Raw genomic sequence first — 21,676 nt, forward strand, 5'->3', positions numbered from 1 at the left:
CTTGTTCCTCTTGGGTGCTTGGGCGCCCTAGACGGTTGGTGGTGTTCGGAGCTCAATCATTGTGATGTAAAGCTCTGGGCAAGCGTCGGGGTCTCCAATTAGGTTGTGGAAATTGCCCCGAGCAATTTGACGGGTTCGGTGACCGCCCCCAAGGGTTGCCAAAGTGTACGGGTTCGATGACCGGCCCCAAGGGTTGCCATTTGTACGGTTTCGGTGACCGCCCTCAAGGGTCCCTTTGGAATCACGGCATCTTGCATTGTGCGAGGGCGTGAGGAGATTACGGTGGCCCTAGTGGCTTCTTGGGGAGCATTGTGCCCCCACACCGCTCCAAACGGAGATTAGCATCCGCAAGGGTGTGAACTTCGGGATACATCATCATCTCCGCGTGCCTCGGTTATCTCTTACCCGAGCTCTTTACTTATGCACTTTACTTTGTGATAGCCATATTGTTTCTTGTCATATATCTTGCTATCACCTAGTAGTTTATCTTGCTTAGCATAAGTTGTTGGTGCACATAGGTGAGCCTAGTTGTTGTAGGTTTTGTGCTTGACAAATTAACCGCTAGGTTTATTCCGCATTTGTTCAAGCCTAAACCATAATTATTTTAAAGCGCCTATTCACCCCCCTCTAGGCGACATCCTCGATCTTTCAATTGGTATCAGGGCCTCGTCTCTCTTTATAGGGCTTAACCGCCTAGAGAGTAACGATGTCGACTATGGGTTTATGATTCTCTAACACTCTTAGTTTCGATGGCACAAATTTTGATGTTTGGGTAATTCGCATGCTTAATCTCTTTAGGATCATGGACCCAAATTTAGAGCGAATTGTAGATATGGGTTTTTCTCCTCCAAAGGATCCACAAAGATTATCTTTAGAGGATGAGAAAAACTCTTATCTCAATGCTCAAGCTTCTAATGTGCTTTTTGATGCTTTGAGCAATGTAGTTATATTTCAACTCATGCCGTTTCGGGATGCTCATGAGTTGTGGACAAAGCTTCAAGACAAATATGGCGTGTCCGAGATTTGTGGAGATGATTGTCCTCCTTCCACCTCCGGTCGTATAGTGTTGGGAATCGTAGCATAATTTTAAAAAATTTCCTACGCTCACCAAGATCCATCTATGGAGTATACTAGCAACGAGGGGAAAGGAGTGCATCTACATACCCTTGTAGATCGCGAGCGGAAGCCTTCCAATGAACGTTATTGATGGAGTCGTACTCGCCGTGATTCAAATCACCGATGACCGAGTGCCGAATGGACGGCACCTCCGCATTCAACACACGTACGGTGCAGAGATGTCTCCTCCTTCTTGATCCGGCAAGGGGGAAGGAGAGGTTGATGGAGATCCAGTAGCACGACGGCGTGGTGGTGGATGTAGCGGGATGTCGGCAGGGCTTCGCCGAGCTTCTGCGAGAGAGAGAGGTGTAGCAAGGGAGGAGGGAGGCGCCCAAGGCTGTAATGTTCCTGCCCTCCCTCCCCCCTTATATAGGCCTCCTGGGATGGGGGGCGCCGGCCAAGATCCCATCAAGGGAGGGAGCGGCGGCCAAGGGGGGAGACTTGCCCCCCAAGGCAAGTGGGGCGCCCCCCACCCTAGGGTTTCCAACCCTAGGCGCAGGGGGGAGGCCCATGGGGGGCGCCCCAGCCCACTAAGGGCTGGTTGCCCTCCCACTTCAGCCCATGGGGACCTCCGGGATAGGTGGCCCCACCCGGTGGACCCCCGGGACCCTTCCAGTGGTCCCGGTACAATACCGATAACCCCCGAAACTTTCCCGGTGGCCGAAACTGGACTTCCTATATATAATTCTTCACCTCCGGACCATTTCGGAACTCCTCGTGACGTCCGGGATCTCATCCGGGACTCCGAACAACTTTCGGGTTTCCGCATACTCATATCTATACAACCCTAGCATCACCGAACCTTAAGTGTGTAGACCCTACGGGTTCGGGAGACATGCAGACATGACCGAGACGCCTCTCCGGTCAATAACCAACAGCGGGATATGGATACCCATGTTGGCTCCCACATGTTCCACGATGATCTCATCGGATGAACCACGATGTCGAGGATTCAATCAATCCCGTATACAATTCCCTTTGTCAATCGGTATGTTACTTGCCCGAGATTCGATCGTCGGTATCCCAATACCTTGTTCAATCTCGTTACCGGCAAGTCTCTTTACTCGTACCGCAATGCATGATCCCGTGACTAACGCCTTAGTCACATTGAGCTCATTATGATGATGCATTACCGAGTGGGCCCAGAGATACCTCTCCGTCACACGGAGTGACAAATCCCAGTCTCGATCCGTGCCAACCCAACAGACACTTTCAGAGATACCCGTAGTGTACCTTTATAGTCACCCAGTTACGTTGTGACGTTTGGGCACCCAAAGCACTCCTACGGTATCCGGGAGTTGCACGATCTCATGGTCTAAGGAAAAGATACTTGACATTGGAAAAGCTCTAGCAAACGAAACTACACGATCTTTTATGCTATGCTTAGGATTGGGTCTTGTCCATCACATCATTCTCCTAATGATGTGATCCCGTTATCAATGACATCCAATGTCCATAGTCAGGAAACCATGACTATCTGTTGATCAACGAGCTAGTCAACTAGAGGCTTACTAGGGACACGTTGTGGTCTATGTATTCACACATGTATTACGATTTCCGGATAACACAATTATAGCATGAACAATAGACAATTATCATGAACAAAGAAATATAATAATAACCATTTATTATTGCCTCTAGGGCATATTTCCAACAGTCTCCCACTTGCACTAGAGTCAATAATCTAGTTACATTGTGATGAATCGAACACCCATTGCGTCCTGGTGTTGATCATGTTTTGCCCTAGGGAGAGGTTTAGTCAACGGATCTGCTACATTCAGGTCCGTATGTACTTTACAAATATCTATGTCTCCATTTTGAACACTTTCACGAATGGAGTTGAAGCGACGCTTGATATGCCTGGTCTTCCTGTGAAACCTGGGCTCCTTCGCAAGGGCAATAGCTCCAGTGTTGTCACAGAAGAGAGTCATCGGGCCCGACGCATTGGGAATCACCCCTAGGTCGGTAATGAACTCCTTCATCCAGACTGCTTCCTGTGCTGCCTCCGAGGCTGCCATGTACTCCGCTTCACATGTAGATCCCGCCACGACGCTTTGCTTGCAACTGCACCAGCTTACTGCTCCTCCATTCAAAATATACACGTATCCGGTTTGTGACTTCGAGTCATCCAGATCTGTGTCGAAGCTAGCGTCGACGTAACCCTTTACGACGAGCTCTTCGTCACCTCCATAAACGAGAAACATATCCTTAGTCCTCTTCAGGTACTTCAGGATATTCTTGACCGCTGTCCAGTGTTCCATGCCGGGATTACTTTGGTACCTTCCTACCAAACTTACGGCAAGGTTTACATCAGGTCTGGTACACAGCATGGCATACATAATAGACCCTATGGCCGAGGCATAGGGGATGACACTCATCTTTTCTATATCTTCTGCCGTGGTCGGGCATTGAGCCGTGCTCAATTGCACACCTTGCAATACAGGCAAGAACCCCTTCTTGGACTGATCCATATTGAACTTCTTCAATATCTTGTCAAGGTATGTACTCTGTGAAAGACCAATGAGGCGTCTTGATCTATCTCTATAGATCTTGATGCCTAATATATAAGCAGCTTCTCCAAGGTCCTTCATTGAAAAACACTTATTCAAATAGGCCTTTATACTTTCCAAGAATTCTATATCATTTCCCATCAATAGTATGTCATCCACATATAATATGAGAAATGCTACAGAGCTCCCACTCACTTTCTTGTAAACACAGGCTTCTCCATAAGTCTGTGTAAACCCAAACGCTTTGATCATCTCATCAAAGCGAATGTTCCAACTCCGAGATGCTTGCACCAGCCCATAGATTGAGCGCTGGAGCTTGCATACTTTGTTAGCATTCTTAGGATCGACAAAACCTTCCGGCTGCATCATATACAACTCTTCCTTAAGGAAGCCGTTAAGGAATGCCGTTTTGACGTCCATCTGCCATATCTCATAATCATAGTATGCGGCAATTGCTAACATGATTCGGACGGACTTCAGCTTCGCTACGGGTGAGAAAGTCTCATCGTAGTCAACCCCTTGAACTTGTCGATAACCCTTAGCGACAAGTCGAGCTTTGTAGATGGTCACATTACCATCCGCGTCTGTCTTCTTCTTAAAGATCCATTTGTTTTCTATGGCTCGCCGATCATCGGGCAAGTCAGTCAAAGTCCATACTTCGTTTTCATACATGGATCCTATCTCGGATTTCATGGCTTCTAGCCATTTGTCGGAATCCGGGCCCGCCATCGCTTCTTCATAGTTCGAAGGTTCACCGTTGTCTAACAACATGATTTCCAGGACAGGGTTGCCGTACCACTCTGGTGCGGAACGTGTCCTTGTGGACCTACGAAGTTCAGTAGTAACTTGATCCGAAGCTTCATGATCATCATCATTAACTTCCTCCCCAGTCGGTGTAGGCACCACAGGAACATCTTCCCGCGCTGCGCTACTTTCCGGTTCGGAAGGGGTGACTATCACCTCATCAAGTTCCACTTTCCTCCCACTCAATTCTTTCGAGAGAAACTCCTTCTCCAGAAAGGACCCGTTCTTGGCAACGAAGATCTTGCCTTCGGATCTGAGGTAGAAGGTATACCCAATAGTTTCCTTAGGGTATCCTATGAAGACGCATTTCTCCGACTTGGGTTCGAGCTTTTCAGGTTGAAGTTTCTTGACATAAGCATCGCATCCCCAAACTTTTAGAAACGACAGCTTAGGTTTCTTCCCAAACCATAATTCATACGGTGTCGTCTCAACGGATTTCGACGGAGCCCTATTTAAAGTGAATGCGGCAGTCTCTAAAGCATAGCCCCAAAATGAGAGCGGTAAATCGGTAAGAGACATCATAGATCGCACCATATCCAATAGAGTGCGATTACGACGTTCGGACACACCATTTCGCTGAGGTGTTCCAGGCGGCGTGAGTTGTGAAACGATTCCACATTTCCTTAAGTGCGCACCAAATTCGTGACTTAAATATTCTCCACCACGATCTGATCGTAAGAATTTTATTTTCCTGTCACGTTGATTCTCAACCTCACTCTGAAATTCCTTGAACTTTTCAAAGGTTTCAGACTTGTGTTTCATTAGGTAGACATACCCATATCTACTTAAATCATCAGTGAGAGTGAGAACATAACGATATCCTCCGCGAGCCTCAACACTCATTGGACCGCACACATCGGTATGTATGATTTCCAATAAGTTGGTTGCTCGCTCCATTGTTCCGGAGAACGGAGTCTTGGTCATCTTACCCATGAGGCATGGTTCGCACGTGTCAAATGATTCGTAATCAAGAGACTCCAAAAGTCCATCTGCATGGAGCTTCTTCATGCGCTTGACACCAATGTGACCAAGGCGGCAGTGCCACAAGTATGTGGGACTATCGTTATCAACTTTACATCTTTTGGTATTCACACTATGAATATGTGTAACATCACGTTCGAGATTCATCAAAAATAAACCATTGACCAGCGGGGCATGACCATAAAACATATCTCTCATATAAATAGAACAACCATTATTCTCGATTTAAATGAGTAGCCATCTCGAATTAAACGAGATCCAGATACAATGTTCATGCTCAAAGCTGGCACTAAATAACAATTATTGAGGTTTAAAACTAATCCCGTAGGTAGATGCAGAGGTAGCGTGCCGACGGCGATCACATCGACCTTGGAACCATTCCCGACGCGCATCGTCACCTCGTCCTTTGCCAGTCTCCGTTTATTCCGCAGTTCCTGTTTTGAGTTACAAATATGAGCAACCGCACCGGTATCAAATACCCAGGAGCTACTACGAGTACTGGTAAGGTACACATCAATTACATGTATATCACATATACCTTTGGTGTTGCCGGCCTTCTTGTCCGCTAAGTATTTGGGGCAGTTCCGCTTCCAGTGACCACTTCCCTTGCAATAAAAGCACTCAGTTTCAGGCTTGGGTCCATTCTTTGACTTCTTCCCGGCAACTGGCTTACCGGGCGCGGCAACTCCCTTGCCGTCCTTCTTGAAGTTCTTCTTACCCTTGCCCTTCTTGAACTTAGTGGTTTTATTCACCATCAACACTTGATGTTCTTTTCTGATCTCCACCTCCGCTGATTTCAGCATTGAATATACCTCAGGAATGGTCTTTTCCATCCCTTGCATATTGAAGTTCATCACAAAGCTCTTGTAGCTTGGTGGAAGCGACTGAAGGATTCTGTCAATGACCGCGTCATCCGGGAGATTAACTCCCAGCTGAGACAAGCGGTTGTGCAACCCAGACATTCTGAGTATGTGCTCACTAACAGAACTATTCTCCTCCATTTTACAGCTGAAGAACTTGTCGGAGACTTCATATCTCTCGACCCGGGCATGAGCTTGGAAAACCATTTTCAGCTCCTCGAACATCTCATATGCTCCATGTTTCTCAAAACGCTTTTGGAGACCCGGTTCTAGGCTGTAAAGCATGCCGCACTGAACGAGGGAGTAATCATCAGCACGCTGCTGCCAAGCGTTCATAACGTCTTGGTTCTCTGGGATTGGTGCTTCACCTAGCGGTGCTTCTAAGACATAATCTTTCTTGGCTGCTATGAGGATGATCCTCAGGTTCCGGACCCAGTCCGTATAGTTGCTGCCATCATCTTTCAGCTTGGTTTTCTCTAGGAACGCGTTGAAATTGAGGACAACGTGGGCCATTTGATCTACAAGACATAGTGTAAAGATTTTAGACTAAGTTCATGATAATTAAGTTCATCTAATCAAATTACTCAATGAACTCCCACTCAGATAGACATCCCTCTAGTCATCTAAGTGAAACATGATCCGAGTTAACTAGGCCGTGTCCGATCATCACGTGAGACGGACTAGTCAAGATCGGTGAACATCTCCATGTTGATCGTATCTTCTATACGACTCATGCTCGACCTTTCGGTCCTCCGTGTTCCGAGGCCATGTCTGTACATGCTAGGCTCGTCAAGTCAACCTAAGTGTATTGCGTGTGTTCCGAGGCCATGTCTGTACATGCTAGGCTCGTCAACACCCGTTGTATGCGAACGTTAGAATCTATCACACCCGATCATCACGTGGTGCTTCGAAACAACGAACCTTCGCAACGGTGCACAGTTAGGGTGAACACTTTCTTGAAATTATCATAAGGGATCATCTTACTTACTACCGTCGTTCTAAGCAAATAAGATGCAAAAACATGATAAACATCACATGCAATCAAATAGTGACATGATATGGCCAATATCATTTTGCTCCTTTGATCTCCATCTTCGGGGCACCATGATCATCTTCGTCACCGGCATGACACCATGATCTCCATCATTGTGTCTTCATGAAGTCGTCACGCCAACGATTACTTCTACTTCTATGGCTAACGCGTTTAGCAACAAAGTAAAGTAATTTACATGGCGTTATTCAATGACACGCAGGTCATACAAAATAATAAAGACAACTCCTATGGCTCCTGCCGGTTGTCATACTCATCGACATGCAAGTCGTGATTCCTATTACAAGAATATGATCAATCTCATACATCACATATATCATTCATCACATCTTCTGGCCATATCACATCACATAGCACATGCTGCAAAAACAAGTTAGACGTCCTCTAATTGTTGTTGCAAGTTTTTTACGTGGCTTGTAGGTTTCTAGCAAGAACGTTTCTTACCTACGTATGACCACAACGTGATTTGCCAATTTCTATTTACCCTTCATAAGGACCCTTTTCATCGAATCCGTTCCGACTAAAGTAGGAGAGACAGACACCCGCTAGCCACCTTATGCAACTAGTGCATGTCAGTCGGTGGAACCTGTCTCACGTAAGCGTACGTGTAAGGTCGGTCCGGGCCGCTTCATCCTACAATACCGCCGAAACAAGATAAGACTAGTAGCGGCAAGAAGAATTGGCAACATCAACGCCCACAACTACTTTGTGTTCTACTCGTGCATAGTAACTACGCATAAACCTGGCTCTGATACCACTGTTGGGAATCGTAGCAAAATTTTAAAAAATTTCCTACGCTCACCAAGATCCATATATGGAGTATACTAGCAACGAGGGAAAAGGAGTGCATCTACATACCCTTGTAGATCGCGAGCGGAAGCGTTCCAATGAACGTTGTTGACGGAGTCGTACTCGCCGTGATTCAAATCACCGATGACCGAGTGCCGAACGGACGGCACCTCCGCGTTCAACACACGTACGGTGCAGCGACGTCTCATCCTTCTTGATCCAGCAAGGGGGAAGGAGAGGTTGATGGAGATCCAGCAGCACGACGGCGTGGTGGTGGATGTAGCGGGATATCGGCAGGGCTTCGCCGAGCTTCTGCGAGAGAGAGAGGTGTAGCAGGGGAGGAGGGAGGCGCGCAAAGCTGTAATGTTCCTGCCCTCCCTCCCCCCCTTTATATAGGCCTCCTGGGAGGGGGGGGGGGGGCGCCGGCCAAGATCCCATCAAGGGAGGGGGCGGCGGCCAAGGGGGGAGACTTGCCCCCCAAGGCAAGTGGGGCGCCCCCCACCCTAGGGTTTCCAACCCTAGGCGCAGGGGGAGGCCCATGGGGGGTGCCCCAGCCCACTAAGGGCTGGTTGCCCTCCCACTTCAGCCCATGGGGCCCTCCGGGATAGGTGGCCCCACCCGGTGGACCCCCGGGACCCTTCCGGTGGTCCCGGTACAATACCGATAACCCCCGAAACTTTCCCGGTGGCCGAAACTGGACTTCCTATATATAATTCTTCACCTCCGGACCATTCCGGAACTCCTCGTGACGTCCGGGATCTCATACGGGACTCCGAAATTTTTTCGGATTTCCGCATACTCATATCTCTACAACCCTAGAGTCACCGAACCTTAAGTGTGTAGACCCTACGGGTTCGGGAGACATGCGGACATGACCGAGACGCCTCTCCGGTCAATAACCAACAGCGGGATCTGGATACCCATGTTGGCTCCCACATGTTCCACGATGATCTCATTGGATGAACCACGATGTCGAGGATTCAATCAATCCCGTATACAATTCCCTTTGTCAATCGGTATGTTACTTGCCCGAGATTCGATCGTCGGTATCCCAATACCTTGCTCAATCTCGTTACCGGCAAGTCTCTTTACTCGTACCGCAATGCATGATCCCGTGACTAACGCCTTAGTCACATTGAGCTCATTATGATGATGCATTACCGAGTGGGCCCAGAGATACCTCTCCGTCACACGGAGTGACAAATCCCAGTCTCGATCCGTGCCAACCCAACAGACACTTTCAGAGATACCCGTAGTGTACCTTTATAGTCATCCAGTTACGTTGTGACGTTTGGTGCACCCAAAGCACTCCTACGGTATCCGGGAGTTGCACGATCTCATGGTCTAAGGAAAAGATACTTGACATTGGAAAAGCTCTAGCAAACGAAACTACACGATCTTTTATGCTATGCTTAGGATTGGGTCTTGTCCATCACATCATTCTCCTAATGATGTGATCCCGTTATCAATGACATCCAATGTCCATAGTCAGGAAACCATGACTATCTGTTGATCAACGAGCTAGTCAACTAGAGGCTTACTAGGGACACGTTGTGGTCTATGTATTCACACATGTATTACGATTTCCGGATAACACAATTATACCATGAACAATAGACAATTATCATGAACAAAGAAATATAATAATAACCATTTATTATTGCCTCTAGGGCATATTTCCAACATATAGTATTCTCAACTTCTTCTACTTCATCTACATGTGGTTTGCCACAAGGTAAGGATATGGTGAGTAGTGGTGTTCATTGCAATGATTATAGTGAGCTTATTATTGATGATCCTTCATCACTTTATTATTGCAATGCTTCACCTTTGGACTTTAACACTTCGAGCACTCTAAATGTTTCACATGCTTGTGTTAAAAGTTCTTGCATATCTTGTAGAAATTGCTTGCTCAAATCTCATGATGATATGCTTGCTATGTCTTGTTGCCATGATAAAAATGTATCTATTTCCTCGAGTTGTTGTGCTAACAATGTAGAGGAAACCCAACACTCCATGGAACAAGATGTGGTCTTGAACGGTGCTTCAAGGGATCCTACATCATCATTGATTGCTTTTTGCCTTATGGCCAAGGCTTCAAAGGTATCTCCCACTTTGAATCCCAATATATCTTGTGATAATATTGATGATGGCAAGAGTGATGATGATGTCAATTATGATGAAGAGAATGATGATGTTGCCTCCTTAAAATTTAAGGGGGAAATAATTTATAAAGCTCTTCTTAAGAATAAAATTGCTCGTTCCAACTTCATGGAAATCATGTCTATTGCTATTGAGGGCAAGAAATATATTGATGAGTTGGAATCTCGTCTTGAGGAGCATGAGGTCACCATTGATAAAATGGAAGGTCATGAGCGTGATTACGCTAATGAGATTGCGGACCTCTCTCAAGCTCTTGAACTTGAACAAACCACCAAGGAATCTCTTGAGGAGACTTTTGCTCTAGAGTTATCTAGAGTGAAGGAATCTCATGATAGAGCTCTTGAGGTGGCCAATGTTTTTGAAACTAAAAATGCTAAGCTTGAAGTTGCTCATGCTAGACTCCTTGAGGATTTTGAGCACCTCGAAAATGGCTCAAGGGTCATCAAGGGTGAGCTCATCAAACTCACCAAGTCTCATGCTCAACTTGAAGCTTCTTATTTAAAAGAGCTTGCCAAGTTGCCTTCTCCTCTTGTTGTTAATGATGATGCTCGTGCTAATAACTCTATTTCTTGTGAAGCATCCATTTTAAAGGAGAATGTTGAGCTAAGGGCTCAACTTGAGTTGCTATCTAGCAATTATGGGAAATTGGAAGAAAGTCATGAAAAGATTTCTAGCTCTCATGATGATCTTCTTGTATCCCATAATGTGCTAAAAATAGCTCATGAGGCTATGATTGCTAAGGTAACATCTAGTGAGCCTCATGTGGACATTAGCACTACTTTTAGTCAAAATGATATATTACCTTGTGCTAGTCCTCATAACTCGTCTATGCATAACATTGGTACATCTTGTGATGAATTTCTTTCCTTGCCTTGTTGCTCCAATGATGAAGCTTATACTTCCTCTAGTACTTGTGTTGAGACTAACCATGTAGAGGAAATCAAAGAGCTCAAGGCCCAAGTCACTTCTTTGAAGAAAGACTTAGAAAAGTGTCATGAAGGTAAATCCACACTCAACAATATCTTGAGTGTGCAAAAATCCCCCAATGACAAAGGTGGACTTGGATTCAACTCCAACAAGAAGAAGAAGTCCAAGATGAACAAGAAGAAGGGCCAAGAACACGTCAAGAATTTGGCCAAGATTATTTGCTTCAAGTGAAAAATTGAAGGGCACCATGTTAGATCTTGCCCATTGAAGAAGAAGGCCATTAGTGACAAGCAAGAAGGGAAGCGGCTACAAGTGCATTCTCATGCTCAACCTCAAGTTGAAGAAAGGCCTCTTCCCAAGAAGACTCAAGCTAATGCTTCTCAAGTTGAGAAATCAAGTGAGAAGAAAGTGAATAGTAGACATTGCTACCTATGTCGTGAAAAAGGTCACGTCACTTCTTCATGCACGAATGGTTCCTTATCCAACCCTATTCTAATTGATGATATCTATTCTCTTGGGAAGGATAAGGTTGGCAATGTGTTTGCCAAATTTGTTGGTACTCAAAGTGGTGTCAAGAAAAGAACCATTTGGGTAGCCAAGCCTATTGTGACTAACCTCTTAGGACCCAACTTGGTTGGGGACCAACTAGCTCATACTTGATCAATAGGTGTTGTTGGAGGACATTGGAGACTTGGCTACATTATGAAGAATTAAGGGGACTTCATCACTTTTATTGTCTGAAACCAAGTCAATTGAATCATCAAGCTTATATCTTATATCCAATGTGCCTCGTTGCCGTAACTTGTACTTAAATTGCTTACATTGAAAGTTACTTGCCCCCTTGCATGTATTGGTTTTGTTCCTTGCATGTGTTTGTATATTTTGTGTCTCCAAATTGCTTATCTTGAGTAATCAAGTTTATGTATGTTGGTTTTCACTTCATGTACATGTGTGTCATATGTTGAGCCTTTGTGCATCTTATTTGTATCTTAGTTGGCTCTTGTGAGAGATTAATGGAATATCCCATTATGGGGGAGTGATGTGCTTTGTGCACCTCACAATCCTATAAATGTGTGTACATGAGTAATACCATCTAGTATTGATATTTCAAGATTATCTAGTCGCTATGTGGTATGTCTTCTCATGAGAAATTGAAATTCTAAATTGTCCATTAATTATCTCTTGTTGGATCGTTATTTTTGCCTCATGTTTATCTTTAATTGGTATCACATTATGGGGGAGTAATATGCTATGTGTATATTACTAGCCTAGAAAATGTGTACATTTGAGATATTGTCACCTAGAATTGATATTGTAAATTATCTTGTTCCTAGGTGGCATGTTAGCTCTACAAGTTGCAATTTGCTTGTGTTTGGTGTGAAGATGATGTTGGATATCCTTGCTATCTACCACCGGGAATTATTTCCAAATACTTCTTGTCTTTTGACAATTGGTACTCACTTATGTGTGGTAGAAATTATTGATCATCTTTACATTGGCCTTTGCTTTTATTTGCCTTATCTCTTGCCAAGGTTTGTGTCAACTCCCATTGTCTTCCATACCACTTGTGGATCTTGTTATTTCTTGATCTTGTCTAGTGTTTTCCTAGATATAGTGAAAGTGGTGATCCCACCTTGTGCATTTTGTATTCAAATGCAAATTCTCTATAATGCACTACTCTTGGGGGAGCTATCCTATTTTCTATAAAACACTCATCTTGTGATCCTTATCAAGTGTGTGTTGGTGGACGGCAAGCCGTTTCTTTTTGGTACTTGTGCCATCATGAAACTTTGTAGAGAGCTTGGTTTGTTTGGAACCATCCTCTCTTTTGGGAGTTTGATATCATTTTTGTGGGTTCCAATGGATATCTCATTCCTTGATGTATCTTTTAATGATATCTTCCAAGTGATGATTTCTCCATTTGGTATTCTTTTCACTTGGTATTTCCTTGTATTTTGGTATCGGTTCTTGAAAGTCTTGAGCATGCATATTAACTTCATGTAGTTTCCTTGGCATGCTTTCTCTCTTTGACCCAATATATAGGGGAAACTCCACCAAGTCTCAAATTGGATGAGATGTGCATGAAATTCATTTTCATATCTATGTGCACATATTTATGTGGAGTTTGTCCTATGGATTGTTGGTTCTCTAACTCTTTGGTCCTAATGAGTTTGGGCACCATTTTGTTTGTGTTGTTGTTCTAGGAACAATTGGAGATGCATTGGATGCTCGGCTACTCACAAGGAAGGTGTTGTCACCATGTGCTTTTTGGAGTCAAGCTAGGATGATCAATGAACTACTCTATACCTTCAATTGGTATCTACTACATCCTTCCAATGTTAACTCGGTAACAAGTATCTTCATATACTTCATGCACACATTTCTTACATCAACCTTGTGTAGGTTGTATCATGGCATGTTATTCATTCTCTCTTGTGATACTTGTTTCCTTTCTCAAAGCATCGCAACAATGATCTCTTGTTGCTAGTTGTGATGTCTTTGATGGTTGTGTGGTAGGAATTCATTTATATACAATAAGACCATATCTAGCCATGTGCTATGCTTCCAAGCAAATATCTTATTGGTATATGTATGACGTCCTTTTGGATATCTTGTTCCTTCTTGTTGTAACTATTTCGGGTGTACATCCTTCTTTGTAGATATATATCATCATGATTTCGTCTACCTAGAACCTTATACACTTGAGAGAAATTACATCTCTAGATGATATCCTTTCTTTCACGTCCACCTTGTCTCTCTTTTGTTATTTCTGTGGTGGCTCCGTGAAAGCTTTTGCCTTGAGTATGTGTCGTATCTCGTTGCATCTTGATGCACTCTTGTGTGGTGAAGATTATTTTCCTCAGGCTTCTCTTTACGAGGCTTTTGCCATCTTAATTGGTATCCCTCGTCTTGATGAGGCTTTCTTCTTCTATCTTCACCACGGGTTGTCACAAGCATAGGTTCTCTATATGCTTATTAGTAAGCTTGTGAACCCATTTGCTAGTTGTGTGTGGGAATGATAGGCCTTGCACCGTGTACCTCATTCTTCCAAGACTATGTTGATGCTTAATGCTCATCCGTACATTAGTCTTCTCAAGTGCTTTGCCATGACTCACATACATCATTTTGGTTGAGCCTACCCTTAAGTTGCCTCTTTTATATGTTGCTCAACCATTTGTTTGTTGCAGGTGCTAGGCTTTGTTTCCTACATGCTCACTTGCACTTGTTGTGAGTTTCTATTGATTTTCGGGGAGTGACGATCCTATTTTGTGCTCGTTGTATCCCATTACAAAACTAAATTGTGCACAAATCATGGGGAGCATCTCTAGTTTCTCTAGAACACTCCTTTGCTCATATCATAATTTATTTCATTCATATGGCACGTAGGATCATTGGTCTAGTTGGCTCAATTGATATCCTTTGTTTGCTTGCTTCAATTGGTATCTTTTGATTGCTTGATTGCTTGTTTCTCTCTTTTTTATGTCTTTGTGGCATATCATCCTTTTGCTATCTTTGTGCCTCAATATAGTTTGTGTTCCTCCAAGTATTTACCTTTGGATATGTGTGTTGCATTCCACTCATTTGTTGAGAAATACATAATTTATGGAGGACCACAATTTATATTGGCCTTCTAAGCTTTTCGCCCATTTTGGCAATCGATGCCAATGGGGGAGAAGTTTCAGAGAGTTTTGTGCAGAAGTTTAGAGAGTTGTCTCTTCTGGCTTTGGTTTGTTCCTAAGCATACGCATCTCCTACGCATGCATTATTGGTTGTTCCATTGCATGGTGATGCATAATTCCTTATATAAACTCTCTTGAAAGTGATTGTCATCAATTACCAAAATGGGGGAGATTGAAAGGACATGCGGTGCCCCCATGTGTGGTTTTGGTAATTGATGACATTCTCTATGGACTAATTGTTGCATTGAGTTATATTTGAAGGATTTGTCCATAGGCATTTCTTGAAGTCCATGTGTTGGTTTCAAGGAGTTTATGTGTTGATCAAGGCGCTATTAAGGAATTACCCAAAGATTGGTCATGTGAGTGTTGAGCTTATTGCAAGCATGTCTTTAAGAAGAAGATTGTGTGATCATTCATGTTTACCTTCAAGACATCATCCAAACGAACAGAGTTGGAAAGATTCAAGGTTGATCAAGACTAAGTCAAGAGTGAATCAAGTTGATCAACTCACAAAGCGTAAAGGATGTACCGAGAGGGATCAAGTGATCCCATGGTATGGTAAGCATTGTACATTGCACTTTGTGTACTAACCCATGGTCTATGTGAGAGTTCTATGTGGGGTTAGGTACATGTCCATGGGCTTGCGTCAAGAGGAAGATATCATACAACCCATGGAAAGGATGACATCAAGTGGTGATCGTCATCAAGTTTGTCGTGTGCAAGTTCAAGTGGAGCATCACGAAGAGATCAAGTGCTTGAAGCTTTCCATACATTGTGATGTCAATGGACTTGTGAAAATGTGCCGAAGAGTGGCTCACCCATAGTGGAGTATGGGGGAGCAAGAATCTAGTCTCCATCGACCCAACGCAATCAAGAAAGGTGGTCCATCTTAAGGAGGACAAGATCATCATCATCTAGCTCAAGTGGATCATGTGCAAGGCAAAGGTTTGCCCTTGATAGGTTTTCTATTTTACCGGTCTCATGGTGGTTGTTGGGAGACCGGGTTATAGGATCGATTGCCGTACTATCAAGGGGGGCTCTCAAGTTGGTAGCTTGATCGTATCATTAGTAGAGAGTTCAAACCATTGCATCCTTGCATCATGTTTCTTGGTTCTTGTTTGGTTCTCTTTGTGAGTCTTAGAGCTTATGGTCATCTTGATGACAAGCTTGAGTTCATCGAAAACGGAGTTTGCATGCGTCTTCTATGATGTTTTCGGTGTTGGAGGTTTTACCAGTCTTATCCGAGGAAGGGTTCTCACCATTTTTTTGGGCCTTTTCTCATTTGCTTCTTATTGTATTTCTATCAATATTGTGTTAGCCCTTGTCGCTAGCTTTCCAACAAACTTGGTTTCGTCGAATTCGGAGTCCGTTTGCAGAAGTTGTGCCAGTTTTGGTGTTCCTTAAAAGGGGGCTGCTGCGGATGTAATTTTTTAGTACCGCTCTTGGAGCGGTACTACCGCGGACTACTTCCGTGGCTACTTCCGCTCGGGACCAAAATCTCGTCACAAGTCCAGCGGTGGTAGGCACGATGTAATTTTTTAGTACCGCTCGCAGCAGTAGTACCGCTACCCTTCGCAGTAGTACCGCTACCCCTAGCGGTAGTACCGTGAGGTCAAGCGGTACTACCGCTCTGACGGTTTTTCTGGCTTTTTTGCCTCCTCGCTGTTGTGTTTCCAAGGGCTACTACCGCCCTAGTGGTAGTACCGCTCGGTGCGGGCTGTGAGCATAACGGTTGGATTTTTTCCCCACCTATAATAGGGGTTCTTCTTCCCCAATGAACCTTATCCTTTGAGCTCGTGTTCTTTCCCCATTGTTGACCTTCTTCGAGCTTGCTAATTCTCAATCCCTCCATGGATTCTTGCTAGTTTTTGAGGGAAAAGAGAGAGGAGATCTAGATCCAGATTTCCACCAATCACTTTCTCCTCTATGTGAGGGGAACCCCTTGGATCTAGATCTTGGAGTTCTTGGTGTTCTCTTTCTTGTTCTTCCTCTCATTTTCCTCCCTAGCATTAGTTGCTTTGGTGTGATTTGAGAGAGAAGGACTTGGGCAGTTCGTGTGCCCTTGCCATTGCATTTGGTGCATCGGTTTGAGTTCTCCACGTGATACGTTGAAGTTACAAGTTGAGAAGCTTATTACTCTTGGGTGCTTGGTACCCTTGAGCTTGTTCCTCTTGGGTGCTTGGGCGCCCTAGACGGTTGGTGGTGTTTGGAGCTCAATCATTGTGGTGTAAAGCTCTAGGCAAGCGTCGGGGTCTCCAATTATGTTGTGGAGATCGCCCCGAGCAATTTGACGGGTTCGGTGACCGCCCCCAAGGGTTGCCAAAGTGTACGGGTTCGGTGACCGCCCCCAAGGGTTGCCATTTGTACGGGTTCGGTGACCGCCCTCAAGGGTCCCTTAGTGGAATCACGGCATCTTGCATTGTGCGAGGGCGTGAGGAGATTACGGTGGACCTAGTGGCTTCTTGGGGAGCATTGTGCCTCCACACCGCTCCAAACGGAGATTAGCATCCGCAAGGGTGTGAACTTCGGGATACATCGTTATCTCCGCGTGCCTCGGTTATCTCTTACCCGAGCTCTTTACTTATGCACTTTACTTTGTGATAGCCATATTGTTTCTTGTCATATATCTTGATATCACCTAGTAGTTTATCTTGCTTAGCATAAGTTGTTGGTCCACATAAATGAGCCTAGTTGTTGTAGGTTTTGTGCTTGACAAATTAACCGCTAGGTTTATTCCGCATTTGTTCAAGCCTAAACCGTAATTATTTTAAAGCGCCTATTCACCCCCCCTCTAGGCGACATCCTCGATCTTTTAGTGTCAAATCAAAACAAATGAGGAGAGAGATCAAACACATAGCTACTGGTTCAAACCCTCAGCCTCGAGGATGAGGTACTCACACATCACTATGGAGGCAGCAAGGATGATGAAGATGGCCTCTGTGGATGGTTTCCCCCTTTGCAGGGTGCCGGAGAAGGCCTCCAGATGACATCGCTTCAGAACAGAGGCTTGCGACGGCGAGCAATTATTCTCAGTTTCTTTCTGGAGGTTTATCTATTTATAGGTTTTTTCAGCGTTATAATCACGCCAAACGAGTGCCAGGCGCCCCCTAGAGGCACTCATGGTGGCTTGTGGGCCCTAGGGCCTCTTCTGGTTGCCTCCCGAAGCTTCTAGGGTCCTTCTCAGTCCAGAAAAAATCATCGTAAATTTTTATCATGTTTGGACCTTTTTAGATATGGATTTTGTGTGAAACAAAAAATATGCAAAAAACAGGAACTAGACACTTGATTACTAGGTTAGTTCATAAAAATAATATAAAAATGCACCAGATCCATATAGAATTAAAAAAAAAATTATGAATACTTCATAAGTTATACTCCCTCCGTCCCAAAATAAGTCGCTGCCGCTCTCTGGCGTGATGGATGTAGTGGCCGTTCGCGTTGGGTGTTCGGGAAAGGAGAGAGGAGATGCACGCCCGTCAGGAGAGGAAAAAAAGGGGAGAAGCTGCAGATTCGCACGAGGTTGAAGAAGAAAGCGAAGAGGGCAGCGTGGATGGCCCGCATCCTACGTGCTTGGTGGATGGCCGGCGGCAGACTCGGCCGGTCGGCCGGGTATATAAACGTATTAACAAAGCTCCCAATCTTCAAAAAAAAAAAAAACGGCTAGGAAGGCGGTTGTTGTTTTCTCGCCCTACAGCCAGCGCAGCCCGCTCCGCACTGCTTGTGCAAATCGTCTTGGGTATTTATTCGCGGAGGGTCTAACGGCTGATCTCCAACTCCCCGCTGTGCGTGTCTCTCTCATGATGCGAGCTTCGCAAACCAACAAATCGCAGCCAAAGCCGCTGCCGCTGCCGCTGCCACCTCCGCCACTCTCGCTGCCGTCGACGCCGTCGACCGTCCCGCGCCGGCGAAACCGCAGCGCCTCCTCCTCTTCCTCGTCTTCCTCCGTGTCCACCGCCTCCTCCTCCTTCTCCCCGTCGACGTCCCCTGCCCCGTCTCCTCGCACCACCTCACCCACTTCCGTGGTGCCCTTTTCGTGGGAGCGCCGCCCGGGACTCCCCAAGAGCAATCTCGCGGGCCTTATCTCCTCGTCCAGCGGCACCGCGGCAGTTCCGCTCCCACCGCCGCCACTGCGCCCTTCCACTCGCCGCTGCCGGCAGCGCAGACGCTGCCGCGCCCTCGACGCCCCCGCCCCTGCACCCGCAGCAGACCCCTTCGCCGCCGCCTTCGTGGAGTGCACAAGGGAAGAAGGCACAGACGACGCAGACGACAAGCTTTGGCTGACGCCGACGATAACCAACTCCAGCCGCATGGCGCGGTCGTGGCGACTCGCCGGCGGCGGGTTCCGTGTCATCAGGTTCCTCGACCTATACGGGTGCAGGAGGGCCATGGACGTCGCCGACGGTGCTTTCCTTGCCCGCCGGTCCGTCGCACCGCGTCCACGTCCATGACCAGGCCGGGCGGACTACACAGAGATAAGTAGTAGCAATAATTAACATGTCTGATCCTCTGGCACCGCGAAAAATGGCAGAACAAGAGCTTGCTGGGGTCACATCGACAATCTGATTAGCGTCATCCGGAGCACGGATTTCTGATCAGACGGTTGAGGTGTCATGAACAGCATGCGCCACCGCTTAATTAGTGTGCTTTCGTTTGTTCATGGATGTGTGTGTCTCGAGAAAAGTTTGGTTGTTTCTGGCAACACAGTAGTATAAAATGTCTGGTTGTCTTGGGATTCGTTTGGTTTGGCTTGTTAATTTTGCGGGGACTAATATATATAATCTGAAGTTGTTGCGGGAGTGCCGTATGCTACACCTGTTGTTTGGTGAGCGTGGGTGGGCTGCCCCATGAATTAGCACCAAACTTTGTCAAGTGATCACCCTATATGCAGCGTACTACTCTGCGCAGACACATAGTAGATGGCATTGCAGAGAAGAACATAAGAATATGTAGCACGACGCCGATGCTGTCCCCACCCTTTGCTATTGATTAGGTGTAACCAATAAAAATAAAATCGACAAAGGATAGCTACTCTGTATGTCTGTATGCTATGTACTCATGGCATTTGGGTACAATGTTTCTCTGTCAGTCGCAGCATAATCATACTGATCGATGTCTTGAAATGTATTGCATGATGGCTAGACCGTTGAACGGTCGCTCCTAAAGGACCTTGCTATAGTATCTTGGATCCTCGGTTGGACTTTTGTGATCCACCTTGATCAGCCGGTCGGTCGCAAGTGCTCAAATGGGCGACAGCTCGATGGGGGGGAAAAATTTCATAGGTGTCCATGTGCTCGGCACCTTTCCTCCACATGGTCGTCCACAGTGACGCTGGCGCTCATAGGGAGCGTCCTAGAGACCCCAGAGTCGATCCAACCACTAGCTTTTCGTGATAGATTTTTGCCGCTAGCGTTGCTCTTACGGGCGGAGGTTCATACAAAAGCTTTTCGCAAACGACAGGTACATGATCCCTTGCTTTCATGATACAAAGGTCGAATGCAATTGAAAATTAGGTTAATAATTTGTGTAAGTCTTTGTGAGTGATTTTAAAAGTTATCGATCCCTAAATGATAGTGCTTTCGAATAATTTAGAAGTGCTCAAAGTATTTCTAAAAGTTTTGCAGCCAGAAGATTTCATATTTAAATTACACGTACCTCATATTTTTATACATAAACAACACACCGTTTTGATTGCCCATACATAAGTTAATACAGTAGTGCATGCCAGCATCGTCTGATGCGGAGCCACCAAATTGATCTTGTTGAACCATTGTGACTAAGTGGAGCTTAATTTCATATTGTTCGGCTGTAACATCAGATAGTGTGATTGGTGCATGCATAAAATTCTCATTTGGAACAGCAAAGTCTTATATATTTTTGGATTTTTGATAACAACACAAATAGAAAAACAAATAACTATAAGAACAAAAATTGAAACTAAAGCTAGATAAAAACTTTAACAATAACTGGCGGTGACCCCGCTAAGGGGCCTATCACCATGTCGACTCCCGACTTGTGGGCCAGGTCGAGGACCCCATGTCGACTCCGCCCTGGGCCATTTCAGGCAACCCATGACGATTACATGAAGATCTAAAAGACTTGACGCATACTCCGAAACGCTGGATATGTGTTACTGAGACGCTGGTCCCATGGAGGATTCTGCCTCCCTGTACGTAGCTCACAAAGATATTGTAACCCTAGGACCCCCGGTACCTATAATACCTAGGGGCCAGGCTTGTAGACGACACAATACAATCTCGTAGTAGATTACCTATACTATGTGCTACACTCCGATATAATAAACACAAACTGACATAGGGTATTATCTTCTCGGAGATCCTGAACCTGGGTAAAACCATGTGTCCTTGTTACCGTCACTCCTAAACGCCTAGCTTAGGACCCTTTGATGGGGAACGAAGCATGAAAATAAAAAAAATCCTACGAACATCCAAGATCTATCTAGGAGAAGCATGGCAATGAGAGGGGAGAGTGTTTCTACGTATCTCGTAGACCAAAAGCGGAAGCGTATATAACGCGGCACCTCTTTTTTTGTATTTGACTTCATTCATACTTGTGGGTTGTGACCAAGCCACATGGCATCCCGAGGTCTCTTTTAGAGGTTTCCTCGTTCGATAACCTGTGAGACGATAGCCTTAGTATCCGGTCTCACAAGCATAGCCTTGTGGCAAGTTCGCCATTTTTTATGGTGATACAGTCCCGGGGAAGTACATCGGGAAGTCGGTAATGATGAAGCGGCTCTTGTGTCCGGACAAGATAGAGGGAATGCTATGATATGAT

The 21,676-nt window shown here is 45.4% G+C and overlaps 1 protein-coding gene across 1 annotated transcript in view; it reads left to right on the top strand.

Moving 5' to 3' along the window:
- Positions 1-19,673, top strand: part of LOC123120412 (serine/arginine repetitive matrix protein 2) — a 126,511-nt gene extending 106,838 nt beyond the window's left edge. Inside the window, exon 5 of the mRNA XM_044540400.1 lies at positions 18,546-19,673. Coding sequence (XP_044396335.1) covers positions 18,546-19,329 — 784 coding nt within the window. The 3' untranslated portion in view covers positions 19,330-19,673. The remainder of the gene's footprint in view (positions 1-18,545) is intronic.
- The last annotated feature ends 2,003 nt before the right edge of the window (positions 19,674-21,676 follow it).

The sequence above is a fragment of the Triticum aestivum genome, chromosome 5D (genome assembly GCF_018294505.1).
Source record: "Triticum aestivum cultivar Chinese Spring chromosome 5D, IWGSC CS RefSeq v2.1, whole genome shotgun sequence".
NCBI classification, from domain to species: Eukaryota; Viridiplantae; Streptophyta; class Magnoliopsida; order Poales; family Poaceae; genus Triticum; species Triticum aestivum.